Source organism: Erpetoichthys calabaricus, chromosome 15 (assembly GCF_900747795.2).
Source record: "Erpetoichthys calabaricus chromosome 15, fErpCal1.3, whole genome shotgun sequence".
Taxonomy (NCBI): domain Eukaryota; kingdom Metazoa; phylum Chordata; class Cladistia; order Polypteriformes; family Polypteridae; genus Erpetoichthys; species Erpetoichthys calabaricus.
In genome coordinates this window covers 192996-219563 of record NC_041408.2, presented here as the reverse complement: position 1 = coordinate 219563, position 26568 = coordinate 192996, and the positions used below count along the sequence as shown (strand labels likewise).

The following is a 26568-nucleotide window of genomic DNA, read 5'->3' as shown; positions in this document are numbered from 1 at the left end:
CTAAACGTGCCTTTTCTTTTCGCTCCATAACCGCACATGCACGGTCCAGTTCTTTTCGAATCAGCACACGGGTGGTCGGGACCCCGGGGTTTTGCCGGCCAGTAGCTCAGCCCCGATGCGATCCGCGTTGCTGCGAGGCTCTCAGCTCCCCTGCAGCGTCTGCTCGTTTTGTTTCTTTTTTTTTACTGACGCCCCGGCGGTGGTCGTGCGTGTTCCTCGTGTCTGAACCCCCGTGAGAACCGCGAGGTCGCCGGGCTTGCTGGATCTTAGCCTGGGACGCGATTCCTTTCTTTTCTGTTACCGGTCGCCGGATTTCACCTCCAACCTTAGCTCCACCCAAAACCCACCCTCCGCGGTCCCGCCTCCGCTTTTGCCGGCCCACATGGACGCGTCTCCATGGTTACGCCATCACACACTCCGAAACATGGCCACGCTAGAGAAACTACTGAAGCGGGTGGAGGACATCCAAGAAGAGTATTTTAAGAGAAACAGGTACCGTGCAGCGTTGTTCCTGAAAACGTGTGCGATCGAGATTGGGGCTGTGACCACTAACATCGAGCGGCCGCCACTTGGTTTGTTCCTTGGCGATAAGGTGACCGACCTGAGTGACTGAAACCCAGATGTAGTAGTCGACCGGACACCGGCGCGGTTACTCGGGGCTCCGGTTTGTTGTCTTCATTTGGAGCCGCCGCTGCTGGATGTCACGTTTGTAAATTCTGCCCACGCGATGGCAGCCCGTGTCAACACGGACGACGCTTAAGGTGACACTCGTGACTCACGCGGCATGGACAATCGGCCAGGGTCCCCTTCTTGTCGTTTAAAAAGCCCCTTAACTTCTAGACGTTAATTTCGTTATTTGCCGCATTAACTCTTCCGCTTTTACCGCCTGTCCCCATGAGTTCCTCACATCTCCTTTCGTTTTCTGTTTGACGTCTGAGCCCTGCGAACTGCACCGGCGCGTCGGTCTCTTAAATCAATAAAACGCCAAGATGTGTGCCTGAAACACCCTGACGAGTCGAAAAGTCCAAGTAGCCAAGAAAGTTGAAGAATGAAGAAAAAAAACGAACGAGAAGAGTTGTCCCCCGACGGTGGGGCGCCCTGTTGAACATTACGGTGGGGTGCGACAGGTGCAGTGCGCGTCCAAATAGAGCAGCTGGAAAGCCGCCTGGTCCTTGGAGCTCAAGGAGCCAATGCTGACAGCACTGCGCACGAGGCAGGAAGTGGCACTGGACGGGGCGACATGTCATCGGGACTGAATGTGACATGTGCAGTTTAATGGGAAGAAAACCTACACAGACACGGAGAGAACATGCTACCCGCTAATGCTGTGCGCCACTCAGTTCAAATTAGGAATTATGAAACTGGTGGCACTCAATTTGTTTCTTTGTAATTCAGAAAAGTGAAAGAGTTTAGCTTTTAAAACATTTTAATTACAGTTTTGGGCAGACCAATGCACTACAAAGGACCATCAGTGCCAGCGGAAGAGGGCAGAGCCAAGACTAAAGGTGAACCCATGGGCTCTGCTAGTTGAGAGCGGGCACATTCTGTTCAAGATAAAATATTGGATTTGTTGCAGATCTAATTGGATCGATTCCATCACAAAGGTTTTTGTTTTCTAATTGTATTTCTGATTATTCCTTCCATCCATGAATCGAGCTGGCAGTCTCCATGTTTACGGTCACAGGCAGCTCGGGCCTCTCTGGGCAGCATCCGGCACAGGCAGCGCTGACCCCGGATTGCCTGACTGTGGAATGAGGGAAGAAGCCAGAGATGGTCCATGTGGACACAGGTACAGCACGCAAACTCCACACGTTTAACCGCAACCTGCACAAGTTAGGATTTTGAGTGTTTGACAAGAAGGCACAAAGATACATTGAAAGCAGTGGTCCATCCCAGCCACCGCATACAGTGCCACACTAAACGTACTTGTCCAACACCCCAAAGATGCCAAGGTTACAATCTGACGTTTATTCCACCATAGCCTGGCATTGCTTTGAGCTGCCTGTGTGCCTGAAGCAATTAGCTGGCTCAATGTTTTGGTTAAGGAAATAAATATTCAAGTGAAATGTAGAGTGGCACAGAGGTTAATGCTGCCACCCCACCCAAACTCCATGTAGCACCTGGCTGTGGTCTGTGGCGAGGCTGCATGTCCTTCCCATCTCTCTTTCGAGTTTTTCCTGCTGGTTCTTTGGGCTTGCTGGTTTTGTTACCTGGTGAGCCTTACCTGCCTCAGGGTCTCAGTGGGCTTTCAGGAGGATCAGCCCTTACCTTAAACCCGATGCTGCCTGGATACACCCTGGCCTCCTCAAACTGCAACTGGATTACGCAGGTTTGAGAATGAATGGAGAATTTAACTGTAGGATAATAATAAACCAGCCGCTTACAGTATATACAAAGAAAAGATAATGAAGTGTTTAATTTCATTACAGGATTGCTGAAGAGGACAGAGCAAAGGAGGTGAAGGCAGCCATCATGATCCAGGCCTGGTACCGAGGATGCAGAGTGCATGGATACCTTAGGTACCCTTCCTGAAATTCATTCAGACCTTCTTAGCCTTTAAGGTGTAAAAAGTACAGAAATGATATCAGTGCCTTCAGCACGGAGGACTGAAATGTGTCAGAACTAAGAATGGAAATCTGTGGATGTGATCATGTTGAAGGAGCGCCTCCTGGTGGTCGGGGGAGGAAAAAAAATAAAATGACAAAAGCCAAAGCCGAGAGCCTCACTGAGCTTCGGCCTTAACGGCTTCTCTCCAAGGCTTACAGACTTTGTTTCAACTCTCGCTTTTTCTCTCAATTCAGTTCAACTTGAATTTTGATTATAAAGTTCATTTCTATTTATAAGACCACTACAATTCCAGGAGGCTTTAACACAAACACTTCAATGCTCTGTACAGAAATAGATAGATAGATAGATAGATAGATAGATAGATAGATAGATAGATAGATAGATAGATAGATAGATAGATAGATAGATAGATAGATAGATAGATAGATAGATAGATGAAAGGCACTATATTGTTGATATACAAATAGACAGATAGTACTTTAAATATGAAAACTCCAAAAGCAGGACAAATTAGGCTTGGCCAGGAGACTGCCGTAGGTTGTCAGCTTGCGGCCCCAAAAGGGAGAGGATATCCGTAAAGCATAAGGCTGAGGCATCTCGGGCCTCATAAAGGCCAAAGACAGTCAACAGCTGAACAATCAGGGTCCCACCCCTTTGGCTCAACACATAAGAAATAAGGAATATAATTAAGAGAATTAACATAAGAAGACAAAGTAAAATGAATAATAAAACACCAGTCAGGTACAATACAATAGAAGAGAAAAGAGAAAAGTGTCATATAACAGAAAAAAAAGTATTAAAAAAAACTACAACAAGATAAACAGAAAAGAAAGTAAAGCCACGAATGGAGCCCTGGTCAAACTATGACCATAGCACACCCTGCCATGGCAGCTATGCTGATCAACAGTTTACAGCACTCAGTAGGAGGCGCCAGGCGCCTCTGCCCCCTTCTCTACAGCCTCATTGATGCTTTAACCTGAGGAGGAGTGAGCTGTGGCACCTGTTAATGGTGACCCCATGCCAAGTGCCCATGGGGTAAGGCTAGTGTAATTTACTTACAAATCACTTCTTAACATTGAAAATATCCAATTTAAAACTGGTAGCAATCAATTAGCATGGTCATCCACCGCTAGATTTCTGGGACACAAGAACAATGACATTAACATTTATTTCTCTAGCACAAAGGTAGTTCTACTGATGAGTAATGATGCCAGAGTATTACATGTTGATTAAGACATGCAATTAAAAATGTCACTGGTCTCTGTACACATGATAAGAAGTGCACTTCAAGCAAATGACCGCAGTGTTTACACATTTTTTTGTGAGAATTCCAGTATGGATTTCAGTGATCTATAACATCTAATTAAAGGTTTTGGAACCCAAGGATTTAAAATTTTACATTAGCATTTAAAGCACATTGACCAAGTTGTAATTTTGTAGCGATTTGCCGCAATGTCATCTTTGTTTACTTATGGATGCCACCATTTCAAAATATTTGCATCTGTTGTCTCCATTGTAACATTATTTCTAAATATTTGCATCTGTTGTCTCCATTGTAACATTACCCAGCATTCTCTGGTTTGCACACTATTTTGTCATCAATAGCAACGGTCTAAATGTTGTCCATTGCAATCCCAGGGTATCTGAATTTGCGGATAAACCTAACTCTCATGCTTTGCAAATACCTTTTTTGCTTTTGACTTTTTGCTTTGCTGTGTTTTTGATTTTCGATGTTTGGTTGGCATTTCTATTTTGGAAGAAAGATCAGTTTGACTTACAGCTCTGACTTTGGCTTCTGTTTGAATCTCCTGGTCATTATCAACTCACATACTGCCTCTGTCAATACAACAAGAAGTGAAAGAAAAATTAAAATTGCAAAAGTAATAAACACATAAATATAAATTAAACATGAATTAAAACTGCTCTTGATTTTAGACAGCTGATAAGTCTCAAATAGTTAGGATGGCTAATAACCAACGCTGCAGTCAAACAGCCACAGAGGAGAGAACTACAAAAACCTCGAGAGGCTGGAGAATACAATGATGATTGAATAAAACCAACAGGCAGCAGATTCAGTGGCTTTTGTTGTGGACTAAAGGCCAATTTCTCTTCTAAAGACTGTGCAGAACAGAACAAAGATGGAAGTGAAAGAATATCAAGTGCCACTTGACACTTTTTTGTAATGCTCAAAATGAATGTGGATGCCTGCTGTGTTTAGACTGTGATTTAAACACACTCTTTTGTTTTTTTCGTTTTCATTATTAAATCGGTTATAATTTAATTGTGTCTCTTCTGAAGGTATCTAAACAGAATGGCTATAATCATTCAGAAGAATTGGCGAGGATATCTGGGAAGAAAGTATTTCAGGAAAATGATGAAGGTATGAATCTGTACTGGGCTACTGCAGGAATGTGTGAGGGAGAGTGTGCCTGTGTGCGCACGCGTGCCCTGCCATGTACCTGCTTGTGTACTTGCAGTCCTTCTTAGGGATTGCATCCCAAACTCACAAATACGTAAATCCAAATAAATAGATGAAGGTAAAAACTGAGGTCAGGCATCCATTGTCCTGTCGGTGTTAAATGACCACTTTAAGTCTTTATATGGCACCATTCTTTCCGTGTGCACACTTCAGTGTTCTTTGACAGTGTCAGAGTTTATTTAACACTGGTCATTCTGAAGCCATGTTTAGGCCATCAGCCGTCCTTCATGCAGTCCTCAGATGTCACAGTCGGCCTTTGTTAACAGAAATCTATTTAACTGAAATCAGCTGAAAGAAACAAAGCAGCCTGTGCTCTTTCACTGGAGAGGTGTTCCTCAGCATTGACCAGGCACAACTTTATAGTAAAGTTTAGATAAATGTTCCTCCCCTTTGTAGTTTGCTTTTTCAGTCACTACATCACACTGAGATCGGGCACACTAAGGCCCTGGATGGTGTACCAGTTCATCACATTGCCACCATGAGGAGTTAGGAGACACCAACTTAGTAAACGTGCATAAGAGGACACCATAGCACTCAACAAAACCCACACGGGGACTTCAGAGTGGAATCGGAACCCAGGGCTCTGACCCGGGGGCAGCAGCACTAACACCTGCACCGCTGTGCTGCCTTACATTAAACCAAATAATGAAGGCAATTTGTAGTCACAGGCGTTTCATGCAAACGTTTACATCATTTAGAGGCTTTTCTCTTGTAATCTCAAGAGGCTAAGCGAGGTGCCATGTGGAAAGATGCTTGGTGATCGTTCAAAGCCATTTGAGGATTTCTGTTTTTTTAATTTCATTCTTCCAGCCCAGCCATTCCTCCACCCATCTGTTTTGTGATCCCCCATGCACTGTCACAGCACACACATGACTCCAGGGGTCCAAAGTCATGTCGTAATATGAAGAGTTCAAAGACACGGTGGTGACCAATATCTTTAAGGCGTCTTTACGTTGATTTTTTTTCTTGATTTAAATTCCAAACAGAGTACACGGTACATGTCCCTTGAACACATAAAGGTGCTGTAGGACCGCCATTTATGGGGCTCGTCCCATAGTTGCTCTTGGCTGTCATCAAAGGTCACTTTGATCCTGCCAGTCACTCTCAGGGAGACTTCCTTACTCCTTAAATTTGCTTTTATCACAATTGCCTGACATTTTGTACATGTAGGCCCTGATCCTGGCAAGACTGAGTTATGTGGCCTCGAGCTGTCATCAAATATTTCCTAAAGTTGCTGATGCTAATTTAAAACATTCAAACGTTTGTTCAGGGACAGAATATTCATCTCAAATGTCACCCTAACATTTGTTTTTCTCCTCTTTCTTTTCCAGACCGAATATTTTGTTGTGAAGATGAATTTCTACAATGAAATGGCAGTTAGGGTAAATATTTCTGAATTCCAGTGGGTGAATGTTAAGATGGCACAGCTATAAGTGGGTAATGTGGACATTCACTTTGTGACAGAATGGACAAAATATCTTCAAGCACTTAGTTTTTAATTTATACTTGAATGTGACTTATAAACTCGGCATTGAAGGTGCAATTCCCAATCACAATACAAAGGGTGCTGCGGCTGGCCATCACAATGCCAGTCAGGCTTCATCACTGATGGAGCTGCTCCTTCAAACATGAAAAAATTGTTCAAATCTGCCTGACTTGGAGTCTTGGTCTCATGACTGCTTTCATTATTTAATTGTGAAGTGACTGGAACAATCGACATGTCTTTTGAGGGCTTTTGACACTCAAGGAACTCAATTTGATGTTTAGTTTGTAATTCAAGATGTCCAAAGAAAGTTTATTATTTTTAACATCACGCAGTGATGCCAATTTGGTTTTACTTGTGGGTGCCACCATTTTCTGGTAACAGCATTGACGATTGTCTAGATGATGTGTCCCAGAATTCAGAGCAGTGTGGACATTTGGATTGCATGTCTGTCAAAAAATGTTTTATACTGCATTGTGATAACGTGTACCATCATGAACTACAGGGGTAAAGAATGTGATTTGTTAACCATAAAACTGAAATTGATTTTATACAAAAGATTTCATCATCCATTATAAGAAGACATGGACATCGAGGTGAACAGATGTTGTTTTGAATTTTTGACAAGGAGGCAGGCAAACTCAATGAACAAGCGGAGAAATGCTGCATATTGTTTTCTACCAGGAAAATGTTTAGTTTAATGTAAATGTTGTTCTTCACTTTAGTATCTGCAAAGGAAGTTTACAATTGTGCTGTCTTTCTTATTCAATTTTTAGATTCAAAAACGATGGAGATCATACTATGTACGAAAATACATTCATAATTATTATGCAATTAAGAGTTACTTGAAGGGCCTGACTGTAAAGAATGCAATTATCAGGTAAGAAGACTAAACAAGAAAAATAAAATTGTAATATATGAATATGTACTAGCCATGTGATCTTTTGAAGACAGGTAATAAAATGAATGTAAAAATATTAGATGTCTCTTGCCCTAAGTTTACCATCAGTGCCTTTCCTCAGTATTCCTCTAGCTCTCTTGACTGGCACTTCCTCTGGTCCGCTTTTACACTCTCCATCCATGAAGGAGTCTCTCAGTGTGCCTCCTACGTTTTGAGTCCTCCTCATGCGTCTCACACTCACCCTTCCTGCTTCATTTGTGACACCAAAGGCAATAGGAGCAATCAGATTATTTGTAGGAATGGGACACACACACACACACACAACAGAATGACAAGCTTATTGGGCAGAATGGCCTGTTCTCCTGAAAATGGTTCAGATGTTGTAGCTAAGAATTTACATTTAACATGAAATGTAGAGTTCAACCATAGCAGCTCTGTGCACTTTTGCTTGAGACCCCCAAACCCTTCAAACAGTCAGTTTGTAGTCCCAGAGCTTTATGTCCAGCGGACACTTTTACACAAGGCCTCATGATGGATCACGGTGTATGGTGCGCATCCGAGCCCCTCATCTATAAGAACTTTGAGCAAATATCCAAACCAAGAATGAAATCCCTTCCCTTTCCAGCTCTGCGTTAGATTTTGCATTTAGACTAAAAATGCTTTGGAATCGCCTTTTCATCATTAAAAAGGCACAGGCTTCTTCTTGTTGTAATTCTAAATTACTTTCATTTTCATTACATGGAATGGTTCACTTAGTGCCAAGATGTGTCTGAGGGGAACTGGATAATGTGTGTGTGAAAACATTCAAAGCAAGTACAAATGTAAGATTTGGTGAACCCCAGAACTTGAACGTTTCAAGTTTATACTGTATTTGGCCTTAAGTAAAATATGGCGCCCCTGCTACACATTACTAGAAAGTGGCACAGCAGAAATAGTTCATATGGAGCGAGTGTAAAGACAGAATTGTTGTTGTAGCTGCTATGTTGCCATGTGCCAAGATGAGGTCCTCATGCAGTGTTGCTGGGCTCACATTGCATGACAGGATGAAGAGCTTAGTAGTGCGGTAGGACTTTGGAGAAGCCAGCTGAGGTGGTTTGGGCATGTAGCTCTGATGTCCCCAAGGTGCCTCCTTCAATAGGTATACAAAGCACAGCCCACTGGGAGATGACCAAGGAACAGGCCCAGGACACACTGGAGTGATCACCTCTTTCAGCTGGCCTAGGAGTGTCTGGGAATTCTCCAGGAGAAGGAAGAAGAAGTTCCTGAGGAGCGTGTTGTCACTGTCACCTTCATCAGGATCATCAGAATGAAAGGAGACCCACAGATCTGTTTGTAGTGCCGCTTGTCACCCATGGTCACACATAAAATTACCACTAACTACTGATAACAGGAATTTGAACGCCTTTTCTGAAACCTTGTTAGTTCCTGAAACTGTGAAGGTGAATCCAGCGGCCTCTCCAAATGTAGGCTTGTGTCCCTAGCGCCTGAGCTGTGTGTGCACATTGGGACGATCAAACCCAGTGGTTACAAGCCAGTAGTGTGTGTGAGTGGGTGTGGGTGGAGTCTGTGTTGAGTCATGTGTGGGTGGAGTCTGTGTTGAGTCATGTGTGGGTGGAGTCTGTGTTGAGTCATGTGTGGGTGGAGTCTGTGTTGAGTCGTGTGTAAGGTACCTTCTGGAACCATCAGAGCAACACCTACCTCTGAGGTGCAATGCACTGTATGGAAGTGCCGGGAGTCTTTTTTGGAACAGTGTTGCCTTGCTGTTTAACATCAGTCCACTGAGTTTGACAAAAAGGAACTTAAATACACAAAATAACAGCAAAGTCATTTGATGTCAAAGTCGCTCGTCCATCGCCTCTCCAGCTCTACCTGCTCCTGCATCCAAATGGAAGCAAAGGGCTGCCAGGGTTTATTTTTTCTCGATGAATTTTGAGATCCCAGTTGTTTTCTTATGCTTTGTGACATTTACAAATGTTTAATAGACTCAGTGAGACTTTGGAAAGTAAACAAGGTAGTGGGCTTTGGTACAGCAAGTCATAGCTCAGTGAGTCCTTGTTGGATGTTGTCCTCACAGGTGGCGCAGTGGTAGTGCTGCTGCTTTGCAGTAAGGAGATTGTGGAAGATTGTGGGTTCAGTTGCCGGTTCCTCCCTGTGTGGATAGCGCTTTGAGTACTGAAAAAAGCGCTATATAAATGTAATGAATTATTATTATTATTATTATTATTATTATTATTATTATTATTATTATTATTATATTGGATCACTGCAATACTGGGAGAAAGCATGGATGGCTGTCAAAGGCAGAATGGATGCCAAATAACTTGTCGAGGTATTTTTTAAATGAATAAGTGGGTTAGGTGGGTTTGCTACTAGATGGAGAAATACATGACAGGAAAACATGAACAAAAAGTAGACAAAATATCAGAGAAGAATACAGAACATATAATTTGAAACCCAGCACAAATATGAATATTAAAAAACACCTTTCTTACAGAGAGAAGCTGGATGAGTATGTAGAGACAACACTGAAGAGGCAGGAAGAAATGGCCCTTGAAAATGAAGAGAGGAGAAAAGACTACCAGGCACAGAGAATGCATTACCTTATCAGCACCGAGCTCGTGAGTACACAAAAGTCGCAGGCCTGCTTTGTGAAAGGTTTTCTTATGAGAGTGACGTTCAGGTTTGAGGGCCTCAGAGTGTTGTAGTTCTTTAGGTTTGTAGTGTACTCTTTTAAAAGAAATAACTTTGTGCTCTGATGAAGCCATCACTGAGGCACAGCATGTTCTCTGTGGATGACCAAGACACACAAGAAAGACTAAAAAGGATTGAATAATGAATGAAAAGGTGAAGCCTCACCAAGCACAAATATCACATGTGAATTAAAGCACAATCTGCACATTCAAATTTCTGTTTCCTGCTTCCCATAAACTCCTTTTTGTTCATTCTTTCAAACTTTAAGTCGTAGGCCTAATTTTTCCGGTTTCAAACTGCACACTCCACTTCTACCAGCTGACTAGAATCAAACTTTATAACTTGGATGTCCAGGTGTCCTTGCCCCAGAAGTGACTGACCACTAAAATCACAGACTTTAACGATACCTCTGTAACATCTTATTAGAAACTCCTTGCCTATCATGTAGCTAAATCCATGCATCATGGGCTTCCACGGGTACATTACAGAAAACATCACACAAAATGCAATTAATTGGGTCACACCTTGGCACCCAGTGACATTTTGTGCAGAATGTGACTCTCATCCCCTCAACCTACAGTTTTAAGTAGAAACTACGCAAGCGGACTTGACCTTTGAGGGGATGGCTCAGAACTGGAGGCACCAGTACTGCTAGTGTCCTTGATGTGTTGTGCCAGACTCCGATTTGTGTTGTTCACTGGTGTTACTTTAATGAAGGACTGGGGAGGCCGCCTCCTGTAGGGTGTGTTGTAGCCCAGCCTTGGTGTCCGAGTGGAGCCAAATCAATTTGTTTTTTGTGTAACTCTTTTCACGGAATGCAGACTCAATCCGTTGTCTCATCTCCATCAATATGGAGTTTAAACGGGAGAGTGTGAGTAGAGGAGAGCATTTTGACTTGAATTTTGTTCAGAGCTCATTTTATGCTTATCTTACACCGTAGTCCTCATTAGTGAATATTCCGGTCCTCCCCCATTTTCAGCTTATGAGTGTGTGTTCCAGCTCATCTTGAAGTGACCTTTCTGTTCTTTGTTCCTGAAACAACTCTGAAAACTTGAAGTAGCTACCCCGAGTGTTTTTTGATGCATTGTGGTGGCAGCCTAAGCTGCCTGTCACCTTTGAAGCTGAAGTTGATCCATTGATTAGGATGTTGGGGCTTCAAGCTTTATTATCATAGCATCTTATCATTAAAGTTTATAATCTACAAAGGCTGATGTTACAGTAATGTACAACATTTTACATTTACAGTATATTACTGCTATCAGAATCTGTAAAAACTTAACCTAAAAATGCATACTGCATCTATCTAGACCAGTATTTGTACTTGTATACGCATATTGTGTGGTCTTTTATTGTGTGATGCTTTGTTTGTCAATAAATAAGACATTTATATTTATTATAGCTGCAAATGTGTACAATGGTCTCTGTTTGCCAGGGAAACATGAGCAGTATTACAGTAAATTGAATTGATTGAGAATTGCTGGATATTGAATTCACTTTAGATGTTCACTTTAATAGTTCAGATGCCTGTGTTTTAACTCATAATAATTCGCAGGACCTTCGAGCACCAGGCCTAACTCCGTATTTTTGTTCCACCCTCAGCGCCCAGGTGTCTTTAACTCTCCATTCAGACTTTTCCCTGATGAAATGGAATTCCGGTTGCAGCGTTGCCGACCTCAGATCCACTCTGCACTTCCGGTCTGTGCGACAGATCACGAGACAAGAGCATCTGGATCAGCAGCTTCCTTTACATCGACTCCAATGCAGCGTTTACCTCCAATCTCGAAAAAGAAACTACAAGTAAGTGATGTCCTCGTGCTTTAAGTACATTTTGTGAACAATTATGCAAATGAGGATAATCCTTCTGAATAAGAGCCGTAGCCTCCAGTATAGAGGACACAAGTACAGGATGACTTCTAGAGTTTATACTATGGTAAGGTAAGACAGATACTGGGAGCTAAAGATGGCGTATCTATGCTTCAAGTATGTTAGCCTTTCCTGCACTCTTACAATGTTAAATGCATTTGGGCTTTCCTTGGGGTCTTCAAAAATATATCAACACTCTGGACAGTTACGGGCAGTGTGGGATTTACTTTGTCCTCTGTTGTCCAGTTTCCGTACCACATGCCAAGCAAGTGTGTGGCAACTGGTGACCTTAAACTGGCCCAGTATGAGTGAGTGGCAGGGCAGGCAGGACTAAGCTGGGCAACAAAGGGGCTTCCCATTCCTGCCCGGGGCTGCAAGTTAAGTGGGTTTGATAACAAATGGGAAACGTGAGTATAGATAGATAGATAGATAGATAGATAGATAGATAGATAGATAGATAGATAGATAGATAGATAGATAGATAGATAGATAGATAGATAGATAGATAGATAGATAGATAGATAGATAGATAGATAGATAGATAGATAGATAGATAGATAGATAGATAGATAGATAGATAGATAGATACTTTATTAATCCCAGGGGGAAATTCACATACTCCAGCAGCAAAAAATATTAAATTAAAGAGTAATAAAAAAATGCAGGTAAAAAACAGACAATAACTTGAATAATGTTCAACGTTTACCCCCTCTGGTGGAATTGAAGAGTCGCATAGTTTGGGGGAGGAATGATCTTCTCAGTCTGTCAGTGGAGCAGGACAGTGACAGCAGTCTGTCGCTGAAACTGCTCCTCTGTCTGGAGATGACACTGTTTAATGGATGTAGTGGATTCTCCATAATTGATAGTATAACCAGTAAGATGTTTCTCTGCTTTATAGTGACAGACAGTCATGGTAACAGCCGTTTACATCTCGTCGTGTACAGCATGCGTAACCAGCAGTCGACCAAGGAACAAATCTTTAATAAGTTTGAAAGTCACGTTAAACATCAGCGCATTTCAATGTGTCGATGCTCCGATTGCACTGCTTTTCTTGCTGCGCTTGAGTGGTAGTTTGGATTTTTCGACAATTTTTCCAGACTGGCCTCTCATGAGCATTTTCATGTCTTGTGAGTTTGTGTCAGGCTTAAGCGTAACACGAGAGTTTCATGAACCCATAAGCAGAATTGAGGAACATGGCCACGCTGAATTGATGTGCATAGCTTCTTTCTGATAATGCCCCTTACTCACTAGGTGGCTCAAAGATGCCAGCGTAGAAAGCCCCTCAGTGGTCCCATTCCTGTCTCTGAGCAAGTGGAGATGTCTGTAAGACAACCTTTAGGCTGCCCCAGATACTGTATGGCCTCTTCTTGATGTGTGTTACCTCATATTTGTGGAGTGACAGAAGGGTCTTAGCTGGGCTGTGAGAAAATAATCAGCTGCAGGTGACTCCTGTTTACCTGCAGGAATTTCTGAGGACCCTTCTTTGCCACAGATTTTGCAGAACTTTCCTGTGCCAGGGTTGTGCCCCTCTGCCTCAGCAGCCCCACTGCCAGGTAAATAATCCTCCACAGTCTTTATCATCTTTCTGAGTGGAAGATCAATTTAAAGTCCACGTTGATTCCCCTGTGATGTAAATGATACTGATGCCAAGAAGGTCTCCGAAGTCCAGACCAAAATCACCAAAACAAAGCGTTCTTTTGTAAGAAGCCATTGGAGCAGAGCCCAGCTTTTTAATTTTGATCAGGCTTTTTGAGCTACGACCTTCAAACTCTCTAGTGCTGCTGCCTCAGCTGCTAGGATTGTTAAAAAGTGTTTGCACACAAAATGCTGTGGGCACCACTTGTTGGCATCTCTTTAATGTTCGCACATCACAGGATAATGTGAAGTCAGAGACTCAGAGACATTTTTTAAGACTAATTGACCATTTATCTCACTTTGCTATCTTCATCTCATTTTGCACAATTATTGTCCCAGACAGAGAATGACAGCCAACAATCAGCTCACAAATGCCACCAGTGCTGTCACCTAAATACAAAGTGGACACATTAAAGGTATGAACAAAGTCTACTGAGGAAAATCGGATACACAAAGACGTGAACGTCTGTTTAACAAAATTATCCAGAATTATATAAGGGCGTTGGAACAGATCTCTTGATATTTGGGTGTTCCATTTTTAAGTGGCATCTGCCTTTGATGAGCGCCACTGCAAAAGGGATTTCATTTCTGTCTTTTTTTGGTGCTTGAGTACCACACTTGATTTTACTAATGCTATCACAAAGATCCCTAAAAGCAGACCTCGTCTGTTCAGGTCAGATATTCACGAGGTTCAGTGTGGGCCGAGATTGAAATGCGACTCGACACTCCACATCGGCTGACAGCTCTGTGCTCCGGAGTCTGCACTCCCTCGTTCCGTAGGCCTTGGAAATGATTTTTCTTCCTGACAATCAGCAGATTGAGTTTGTTTGTGCTGAGCAATGCAGGAGACCTGGGGAGACACTAAAGGAGTGAGATGGCTGAGAATATTGAAGATGACTGCATCTTCTGCAAACAAAGATGAGGAAAGGAGTCAGTCGGGGTGACAAATACCTTTCTTTCCTGCCAGGATATTATATTTATAAAAAGCAATGTGAAGGAGTCTCCCATTAAACAAACCCAGCTTTAAACGTACTTTATGCCAGGCCGATAATTTTCAGTGAATAGGCGGTACTTCAGCGTTCCAAGGCCTATCCAAGATGGAGGACTGTCTGTATTATGGTCAGGTCTTGAATGCATCTTCTTCTTCCATTTGTTGTGTTCCCCTTTTTTTTTCTTTGGTTTATTTTTGGTTGTCAATACACCACACGTTGAGAAGGTCTTTTTAATATCAGTATCATTATAAAATAATATCATGATTCAGCCATACAGGACCATAGAAATAAAAGTAAAATCATTTTTCAGTGGCCTGACAATATGCCGTTGAGTTGCTTTGGTTTACACAGCAACTGGAAGATGGAGACAAATGTCCTGAAACTCTCCGAGTGATGCGAAACTTTGACCTGCCTCACTGTGGGGTGCTTAACTTTCAAAATGCTTACAGCAATTAAAACTTATAAAAACAGCTTCAACAGTGTCAACCTACATAATTAAGACCCCAAAAAAGACCCCAGTGTGCCAAAACAATAAATGATTCAGCAAAAAAAGAAAAAATCACACAAAGTTAATGAAGCAAACGTGAAAAGTGAAGCCAAAAATATCAAACTGACAAGAGTATGGTCAGGAGAGCTGACAATGGCAGCAGCCCTGCTTTTATAGTGGAGAAAATGGCTGCCGTGACATGACATGCCAACTCCCCGACCACGCCCCCTGTGACATCACCTTGTAGCAGCCATCTTACATCCTTAGGAAAAAATGACAGCCCACCAGCTGACAAAAAAGGTAAAAACAGCACAGGTCACTCAGTGGAAGCTTCATGTCTTCGTGATTATGCGTGAAGGTTGGTTTTGGTTAACCTAGAAGGCTGATTCTACTGGAGGTTTGTAGGGTCCTTATTGTGGCGTGTCCTATATGAATGTGCAAACCAACCTGGCACACGTCATCTCTCTCTGGCACCAACCTCAATGAATAGAGCAAGTGAGATGATAGATGTGTAAGGCACTATGGAAAAGAAGGATTAAATGTACTATTATGAATGACAGATGGATACAAAGGACACAGATAGATAGATAGATAGATAGATAGATAGATAGATAGATAGATAGATAGATAGATAGATAGATAGATAGATAGATAGATAGATAGATAGATAGATAGATAGATAGATAGATAGATAGATAGATAGATACTTTATTAATCTCCAAGGGGATATGGCACTATATGATAGATCAGTAGATGTGAAAGGTGCTATATAATAGTTTTACAGGACCCTTATTGTCTCGTGTACAGAAATTCTTACTTGATATACCAATCAGCACAAAATGTGCATGTGATTAGAGACTAGTAAAGAGTAGCGTGGGCTCTGAAATCAGCAAACATTATGATGTGTTGGGGACAACCGCAAAAGACGCGTAAATTAGAAAAATAAAACGTGAAGAGCATTGGATTCTCAAAAGAGAAAACAAAGTGTAGTTGGGAAAAGGAGCATCCGGGGAGTCGTAGGATTGAGTGCGAGTAATGACAGAAGAAAGATCACGAATGGAGTCCGTAAGCAACATGGGTTTGCATTGTTTCATCTCTGTATTTTAACTGCCATGACTTTGCATTATGGTACAACTGATATATTAATTTTAAACTTGCTATTTAAATAAAGTTATTGGCAGCCTATTAAGATCTTAAATTGTGTTGTCCAATTTTTCAGTCTGTATTACTTATAATCTAAAAAGCCCTTAAATTCAATAATTCATGTGCAGTTCTGTTGAATCCCAGTAGATGTTGCTGTATATCTCCCTTCATGTGTGTGTTCTCTTATTTTTATTTTAGTACAAACTTCCAAACCCTCTAAAGAGTGGGAAATGACCTCTATTGCCAAACAGAAGAGACTGTAACAATTATCTTTGTAAGATCAGACAATTAAGGTAGCGCTAGAGCAAAGTAGGATACTTTGGTGGACTTCTAAGTGGTCTGTGCTGTTAATTGTCTGCCTCTGCACTTTTTATTGACACATACTGTACTGTATCGTCCACATGTTTTTCTTTTGTATTTTGGCAGCTGGAAATATATCTCTATACAGTGATGGCTCCATGTGAAAGTTTTAAAACAGGATACTAAGCATTTTTTGACCGTATATATTGTGCACCTCTGCCGTTGTTCATCCTTTTCTGACAGCTCTTATGCTTTCTTTCTTTTTTCTTTCTTTCTTTCTTTCTTTCTTTCTTTCTTTCTTTCTTTCTTTCTTTCTTTCTTTCTTTCTTTCTTTCTTTCTTTCTTTCTGTCATATTATCAAGTGTTTCAAATATGCAGGTTATATTGACTAACAATTGCACTTTACACAGAAAAAAGGCAGTCAGTTAAAAAGATTATGAGCAGTGACCAGGAGAAAGGGACGTGGTCAAAAATCTAAGCAAGGGTCAAAAATAGAAGTCAAAAATGCTAACCAGAAATCAAAGTGCAACTCAGATAACCCCCCAGAAATACAAGCAGTGACCTTTATAGAGTTGCACCAATGACGCCACTCCTGTCATCACAGGATTCATCACCTCAGCGATGACCAAGCAAATGATCCTAAAATGGCCGTGAAAACGGTATAAAGAAATGACCAGGTCTTTGATCACAAAAGAAATTGCAGCATTGAATTCCTTGGGTCTGAAACTTCCAGAGGGATGGCAGAAGGAATTTTGTCCCTACTATAGATCACACAAAAAATGAAAAAGAAATATCCTTTATAATTGAAACAAATTCAGCTCATTAGTGCATCGAGAGCCACCAGCAGTGGACCAGCGCCTTTTTTTAAACATCAGGAGACTGACTTTATTAACATGAAATTCAGACAATATGAATAATATTCTGGTGTATCAAGCTCCTTACTCAGAACAGTGCAGAGTAACCGCTATGGCAGCCCACAAGTTTCTGCATCTGCTGTCCTAAACTCAATGCTGAAATGCTGCCTCATTTAATGACGGTCACTGTCATCAGCCTTAAACACAAGGTAACGTCAGCATTTGAGGAGTGAGCCTAACACTCTTGAGTCTGTAAATATTTTAAATAAAGAAACAGCCCAAGAGGAAGCATAATGGTCATTTGTCTGCAGTCCTCTCATATGATTAGGAGCTTTTGGGCCCAAAGAGTAATCTGTCACTACCATCTAAATGTCCAGCGATATGGACGGCCTTTCACAGGTCGCTGAGGTTTTGCCGAGACTGCTGGCGTGTGGTGTGGGACTAATAGAAGGCGCCATGTCTTCTGCTCGTACGTGCAGTTTAAGGCCCCGTCCAGTTTTCTGATGATTTTGTCCATTTTGCTCAAGCTGGTGAAGCTGCCATTGAGACAGATATGCGGTTGATCGTACGGCCGTGTGATTGACTTTCTCGGCCTTAAAGTTAATACTTTTTTGGGGGGGGGGGGGGGGGGGGGGGGGTGTGAAATGTCTCGTATCTGTAGCATTTTCTTTTCTGTATTTAATAATTAGTGTATAGGTATGCAGTAGGGCTATGCACATTATTATTATGTTTAAATGTTGTTAAGTCTTAATAAATATAATTAAACTGGAATGTAGCTCGCTCCTATGATGGTGTGCTAAAGTCCAGTATAGAATGTTAACTTCATGGAGGTGGGCAAACATTGTAAATAAACTTCTACAAAGTGTTCATTAAGTTTGGTTTATGGAACAAATTGATTTTATGAATAATTTAAGGCCAGGAGAACTGGTGGAGATTTCCAAGGCCTCACTGTTTTCCATGTCATCAATAAGGTGTCAGAAGGCTCCACAATAAAACATTCCCCTTATCCTATATCTGTCAGGGACCATTCCGAGATCCTGCTGAAGTATTGCAGCAGCGCCTCAAACCTCTGGAGCCAACCCTGAGAGTCACAACATCAATCACGTCCGTGGAAGAATCGAGAAAGGAGCTGAAAAGAGAGGAAGAGAGAGGCCGGGTGAATAACAAGTTGTAAGTTCATGTCTTTGAGGTGCACTTTAACATTCTGCAAGGTGGTCGACTGAAAATAGATCTTTGATTTTTTTTTGTCCTCACACATATTGGTATGCACATATACAGAACTGACTTTCCTCGTAATGGCAAATGAGTAAAAGTCTTAAGCCTGGCCATTTGTCTTATGGCAGCTCTGCTGACTCTTGTATAGCCAGATGACCACAAATGAGTCATCGAAATGCAACACTTTCTCTTTATGTTTGATTCAGTCATCCAGTCTATGAAATTACCTAAGAAAAATAAAGCAGAACAAGAAACCTGAAAGATGGAAGTGTTTTGTGATTGCTGATAAATCACTGACTTTAGGGAACAAAGGCCGATGTCGTCCTCTTTGTCAACGCTGAAGGTAATTTAGAGCACTTTCATGAGCAGAACCACAAGTTCTACACCTGTTGCTTTCCTGAATGTTCATGCCACCCTTCCTTCTGCTCTCGATGTAAGCTGTGCTCTTCTGTGTGCCTGCTTCGGCCCTCCTGCGCCAGCTCACTCATACACCTGCACTGGCAAAGTCACAGTATGTGCCATATTGTTACACAGACAGCACATCTGGAAATCACAGTCTGCACTGTAAAGTTAAACCAAATGCACCTGACTTATCATTTATAAATATCTAAAATGAGCTTTGATTTCATGCGTTAGGTTTTAGCCCTAAATCTCTGTAACCCTAAGCCTAACGCTTTCATTTCCAGATCTTGTTCTGTCTCCGAGCTCGGGAGTGGACGCACCTCCACACTCACATGGCGCCGGCTTACCAAACTCACACAGGAGACCAGAATCCTCAGAAAACACGGGTGCTCTCCGGGAGGCACCATTTTTATATGAGCTCTGATTGGCTGGCTTGCTTCGGTGTTAGTGTAACTGTCTAACGTGTGTAGCTTTTTGTCTTTGAGGTTGGATTTTCGGTAGATTCAGCCTGGGGCTTGTTTACCACAGACCTTCTTTAAGATCTCTCTGTTCTGTGGAGCCGACGGGATGAAGAGGGACCAGAAGAATAAACGCATGTCAAAAACAAAAGGGAGTTCGTTACTGAGAAGACTAACTGATTGTTTGCCAAATCACAAGGCAAAATCCTAAGTCATAGTTGAAGTTCACACCTAAAAGCCAGAAATCAGACAAAAAGCAAAAGCATACATAACTTTCACAGTTGTTATTCAAATTTCAAATGACCCAGAACATTTGGGGTGACCTTTTATGCTGACATGCCAACCGGCGCACTAATTATATACCAACAACCAGCAACTACACCACATGAAGGTGGCACCAGAAAAAAAAACAAGATAGCATTGAAAAAAGAAGGAAATAATGTAAAGTCACTAGAAAATGACTTCATATCAAAACATCGGGAGTGGTCTCCCTGTGACTTTCTCGTTTATTCAGATATGGGTATGGATATTTGAGGAGCAAACCGCAAGACAATGTTATATTTGTATATTATGTACATTAAAGAACCATCAACAACAAATCAAATCAAATTTATAATATATGGAACAATTATTATAAAGCAGCTGCATGAATAAAAGGTAAAGCCCCACTTCCAGTTAACATAAATAGCCCAAAAATTGATAGAATTCCATGTTTCGTACCTAATACAGTGGAACCTCGGTTTGCGAGTAACTTGGTTTACGAGTGTTTTGCAAGACGAACTAAAATTTTTAATAAATTTTGACTTGATAAACGAGCGAGGTCTTGCAATACGAGTAGAATGTGTACGCTTTGTCTGCTGAGTGTCACGTGATCACAACTGAGCTGATGGTTCTTCTCTCTCTCTCTCGCTGCGGGATTGTGGGCAATCGTCTCCTATTCTCCGTCTTAGTCGGCGTGCCTCATTCATATAGTCAACATCCGTACGAGTGTGTACTGTTTACTACAGCATTGTGACTGTGTGTGTGTGCGCTGTGACGTGCGAGACCCCATCTTGCACCCTAAAACACGAAGCTGAGTCTCAGTACTTTAGCAACACCAGCTTTATTCAGCTTGAAACAGCAACAGCGCGATTATTTATCTGAGATCTGCAGCTCTCCTATACACAGACACAGCAGTCAGGCAGGACCGTGTGCCAAGTAATACTGTGCCCTGCACATTTATAATGTTCCTTGTTCCTTGTATCACCCATCGACGGCAGGCACTTATAGCATGTCCGCGATCTTTTCGAATTCACTTTTACGGCGAACTGCTACAGCGCTGGGAGACTGCGATTGCTTTGGGACGCTCTTCCGCGTGTCGTCCCGTTGGGTGGAATCCCACAAGAGTTTAGAAACTCACTCACACCAGCCATGATTCTTTTTAAAGGTAAAGTGCAGGTTAATTTGTTTTATGTATTTTTACTTTATATTTTGTATTAATCATTTTTTATATAAATAGTTTTGGGTTGTGGAACGAATCATCTGAGTTTCCATTATTTCTTATGGGGAAATTCGCTTTGATATACAAGTGCTTTGGACTGCGAGCACGTTTCCAGAACGAATTATGCTCGCAAACTGAGGTTCCACTGTGTATACTTGTTTGCAAAATTTGGTTGACCTAAGTGAAAGCGAACTCAAGTTATCATGTTTACACACACAGACACTCAGACACACACAGACACATGGACATAATTCCAAAAATAGTATTTTCTGACTCAGGGAGGTCTAAAACATCAAGATTCATTAAAATCTCGACATCAAGTCTTTGGACGATTACAATACTTTCCCTATACTTCATTTAAGAGAAAGTAAAAATGAATATCACAATTGAATTCAGTGCTTCTAACCCCGATGTTTATTGACTTCTATTACACAAAATTCCTCCAGGAAAAGAAAATAAAAATTAGAAACAAAAGAAGGCTCTCACAGCAACGTTATTTCTCCTTTGCATGAACATGACAAACATCATCTTGGCAGGTAACCACACCCCTCAGATGACATCAGAACCTTCATCCCCTTTTCTAACTCTACCCATGTCTACTGTGACCCCATTTGGTGTCATGGACTGATGGGGCAGGATTCACCGGTTTGATCTCCTGTCATTTGGTTTTGAAGTTGTTCATTCTTTGTTCTCTTTTTCAGATTCTATCCTTTCTCTAAAGCAGACAAGAATCCAAAATATGAGCCATCTATTCATTCTTCAGTGTCGCCTGAGCCGATTGCCTATGGCAGTAAACATTTTAGAGATGAAAACCTGGAGTTGTTACAAAGCAAAAAGGTGAGCTTATCAAGATAGTCCATGATTGGACGAAAGATCATGAAGTTTCTGTCAATATTCAGTTTGGTTTTCCTTTGTATTCAGTCACATTTTTCCTTCATTTTAGATAGTAAAGTGTACATTTAAATCCAATGTAAATCAACACTGAATAACATAGAAGTCATAAAATGGGAAGCTCTAACATAACTGGTGATGGGTCATACTCAGCATGAATAAAGCCATGTGGGCGTCAGTGAGAAGAAAAGGAAAGAAAACTGCAAAGTGACAGAAGTGAATCCTGAAAACTTGCCTCTCGTGAAGTGTAATGGAGGGCCGGTGAATGTGATCACTGGAATTAAATCTTACACCCGCTTCAAGTGTCCAGAAATAAAGAAATACAATTACAGTGCCATTCCAAATGCGAGGTCCCAACAGAATGACAGGCACCTCTGCATGCCATTCTGTCCGTACGCAGAGTCCTAGGAGGTGTTCTTCATTATTATTTAATTGGCAAGTCCAACTTGGCTATACTTCAAACAGGAAGGTCGTTCAAAGATGGACTGCCATAATCCAGGTGAGGGGTAACAGAGAACTGACAGAAGATATCATGATGACTGTAGAGATGGGAACCGTCCAGAATAACACCAATGCGGATGGCAGAGTGTGAAGATAGAAGTTCACAGGAACCCTGGTCAAGTGTTGTGGCAACAGGCTGCTGAGTTCAGCTGGGAATCCTACAAGAAGCAGCTTGACATGTAGAACATTAGTGGACATTCAGGTCATTTGGATAGACAGGCAGTCTGTCATGTAGTGCTGGGTATTGTTGGCATAGCAATAAAACATGTGGACTTGTGGTCAAATTATTGAAAAGAAATGGACCAACCCAGGACAGAGAGAGGCCCTGGAGATCATGACTCATACCTGAACACAAAGAGGTAGGAACACATGGAGAGCAGCATGGTCCAGTGAGGACAATGGAGTCCGGTGACTGCCTTAGTAGGGCGTAGTGGTCAACGATGTCAAAGGCAGTGGTGGGATCAAGAAGATCAATGCAGAGGGAGTTGAGCCTCATGATTCGAACGCAAAACTTTGATATTTCAGGTCGCACTCCAAACACTTTAACTCCCCCCATATGTCTACGTTCTGGCAGGTGAAGTGACTGACATGGGGGTCACTGGCTTGATGATTCACAATCCATGCCATCACACAATAGCCTATAGTTTGTGAGCAGCTGACTAAATTCTGGAGAAGAGGAGAATGAAGGCAGTGGAGATCTGACCTAACTGTCTCAGTACGACGTTGAGTGATCTGGCTGAAGAGAATGGCACTTTGATTGAGGATCTGCAAGGCGAGCCATCGCAGGAGCAACACGTGTAAAAAGACAACCAGCTGGTCATTTTGGTTTTGCTCAGTGTTGAGGTCAACTGCCATGTCGTAGACGCTTAAAGTACAAATGAGAGTCTGAGAGGCTTGGGTCAGCTTTAGCAGTCACTGGCGACATGTGCTGCCCCTCTCTGAAATATTTGTAATGTTCTAAAGTTGACCTAATCACGTTTGAACCCTTAGTGCCTGAAGCAAACTCAGCCAGTTAATTGTTTATCAAAATGTTTTATTGTGTAATTCTTTGTCGAAGATGCTAGATGAGTCTTTCTTGTTACTCACAGTGGGAGTGAACGGTTTGTTATTGTGCTGCTGTGCTTTAAAATGAAAGTGTCGACATTGAAACAATCACCATACCATCATGTGACTGATGCGAGACTAAAACTGCTTGTTGTTGTTTTTCTACTCTAGGCCTTTAAAACAGTGTTTACACCAATACAGCTCTTTGAAAAATATGGAAAAACGTATTCAAGCAATGGAAATGTTGTGTGACGACCCCCAAATGGAATTATTAGGCAGAAGAAACACAAGTGAAGCAAAAGCAAGTGGCTGCCGAAGTGTTCTTCCTCAAATCCCGACTGTGTATTACAAGATAATGTTACAAGTGCATCCTCGCTGATTAAGGTTTACGAATCGATTAACGAATTGACCCAACTTGAACAAATGAAGAGGCCAAAGAGATGGCAAGTCAAGTGGATCATGAAGGTTTACGTGCTGCATATGGCAGATGATGAGCCCGTCCAAAGCACAGCACTGAAAATGTTTGGCATGCAGACACCCACAGATACTGGAACTGAACTCGGACAGCAAATTCAAATCCAAATGTGTGAAGTTCAAGGTCAGCTGTACAGTCAGTAGCCGGACACAGGCCTGCATTTGTGCATGAAGTAATGGTGAATCAAGCACTTTGTACAATACATTGGCAATTTGTGCCTTCTGGATTATCCGGAATTCTTTCTTCCATGTCATTTAGTGAGACTCATAAAGAAAGCCATAAACTGTTTATTATCACAATGCATTCACATATTCCTGTATTCTTGGGGCCAGGGTAGCAGTTGGGTATCCAGGGTCTCCCTGCAGGTGTCTGATAGATGCCCCCCAACTCTTTGAGCTCTGCTCTGCTATCCAGCCTTCACTTCCTCGGATGTTTCAAGCATGTCTGGATGTCTTCAGCGAGTCTTACCAAATGACACAGGCTCACAGAGGGGTCCATCCTTACTGGCTATATAACGTCCTGTTTTGGTACCTGCTCAGTCCGGGGCTGCAGGACACTAGCAAGGGAGGTGATGTTGGCACCGAATACCATTAGCTCACAGTTCCCATCTGTCCAGGACACAGATAGTGCACATTTACTTATAAACAAGAATAAATGGTTTTATACTGTCGGTGGTCTCCCTCCTCGTTCAGGACCAGTAGCTCTTGGCCTATCAGATTCCAGGACAGTTTATATCCACCGGTCACAGGGCTACTGAAGAGCCTCTCATACTGACTTGATTCAGTCTCTTGTCTGATGTTTCATTTAATGTCTGACGTTGTATTTATTGTCTTTTTCCTTCTGTCGTCACTGGTCTGTGGGGCCATGCAGGGAAGAACGTCATGTGCATACTCATAGCAGTAAACCTGAACTTACTCAGCTTGTCTTCATTTTTTATTTGACCTTCCAGTGGTGACAGCAGCAGGCCACATGGGCAGAATAAACACAGTAAGAGAAGGAAGTGTGAATCCGTAACAGGCAGGGTCAAAACCAGGGGATCATTTAAAGCCAGAAATTCCAAAATCCACATACAAAGCCAAGTCCTAAGTAGGCACAAATCTGAACCAAATGTCGCCTGTAAGTCAACAGCTCACACCAAATTTGGTTTTAGCTCGGAGTCGCACGCTCACAGTATAAATACCTTCACCACAATGGCGTTGATGATCTCTGAGGAACACCCCTAACGAACAGTTGTATCACACACACAAACACACACTAAGGCCAGTTTAACATCACCAGTCCACCTAAACTGCTTGATGACTCGTCGTGTCCTAACAGACATCTGCTGAACATGGAGGAATGAAGCGATGAGCATCAACGAGCTTCTTGTCCACATTGTTCAAACATTGTTAATCAGTTCACTTCTGCTTGGGCTCAGCTCACTCGTTCCCATTTTGCTTCACTCTGCCCAGTGGTGCTCGCCGTCTTTTGTTGTTACAATTCTTTATTCGGTATCTTTAGTGGTTTGTGACACACCACACACACACACGCGCAGATGTCCTTTTTTTTTTTTACTATTTCTGCCACCTTTGTGGTTGTTATTCTCATCTTTTATGAATTCAGTGCTAAACCGTATATGTACTACAACACTGGTGCCGCAAAGACGTGTACACAGCCAGTGAGTTACGGGTGCGTTCTGTGCAGTAGGTGCCATTAGTTTGAATTCCTCTTCATTCTTGTGATTAGCAGTTTCCAGTTGCTTCTGTGACCTTTCCTGCTCCCTCCTGTAGACTCCAATACATCCAGCCTGAATTTGTGTATTGCATCACCTCAGGAAATGTGTGACTAATTTTATTATTTCAGAGATGAAATGCAAATGAAGCCAGACAGCTGGTATGTTCCTTGTGGCTAAGAGTGATGGAGGGCCTCAGGCCTTCCTCATCAATGGCTCTTAGACCTTTCTGCTTAGACGAGTCCCGCGGGGCCAAGGGAAGGAAGACTGCTCAAGCAGCAGGAACAGATGGTAAGAAAGGTAAAAGACAAAAAGCCTTTCTCTTTATGATAGTCATGAGGTGTCTGTGACATAACTTGGATATCAGCGAGCTTGACGTACAGCCGGATTTGCTTTGCACATCTAGTGTGGGCACCTTGCCCTGTGATACGCTTCACAAAAACACCAAATGGCCAGCCAGGTGATTTGCTGGTACAGCATGCACTGCAAACGCGTGCACGGTCGAAATCCAAAGGCTGTTGATAAACATCTCCGACTTTAAGTGGCTTGTTTTGAGACGCAGTGTCTTTTGCATGGTGAGGAACCCTTTAAGGATTAAACGAGCTCAACAATGGGGGTGTGAGAGACTGAGCTGTGAGATAAACTTGCAGGTAACTCTAAAGCATGTGGATAAGAAGGTAGCACAGAGTCAGCTGAAAGGACTGGAGCAGAATTCACTCACAAGCAAGAAGATGCTAATTTAGTGGCAAATCAAAACACATAAGAAATACAAAGACAGTGGAACACGACAGGCCCGATTTGTTGTGTTTGAGTAAATGTGGGGCCGAGACTGAGCCAGAAACGACCCTGGGCTGGATATTTGAGCCAGAGGCTAACTGAGCATGGAACTGGGAGGCTGAGAGGCCTACATAAAGAGACTGAGGATGAGGAAGAGGATCCTCCAGATGATAGGGGTTCAAGAGTCCAGAGGGCCTGGCATTTAACTCTGCATTTTG

The 26568-nt window shown here is 42.2% G+C and overlaps 1 protein-coding gene across 1 annotated transcript; it reads left to right on the top strand.

Annotated features, from left to right (window-relative positions):
• Positions 1 to 370: 370 nt before the first annotated feature.
• spata17 (spermatogenesis associated 17) lies at positions 371 to 24780 on the top strand. Its single transcript, XM_028820311.2, has 10 exons — positions 371 to 492; positions 2430 to 2519; positions 4867 to 4948; positions 6379 to 6429; positions 7307 to 7410; positions 9926 to 10049; positions 11722 to 11919; positions 18418 to 18566; positions 21653 to 21788; positions 23559 to 24780. Exons 1-10 carry the CDS (start codon positions 383 to 385, stop codon positions 23637 to 23639), a joined length of 1125 nt encoding a protein of 374 aa, XP_028676144.2. The 5' UTR covers positions 371 to 382; the 3' UTR covers positions 23640 to 24780.
• The last annotated feature ends 1788 nt before the right edge of the window (positions 24781 to 26568 follow it).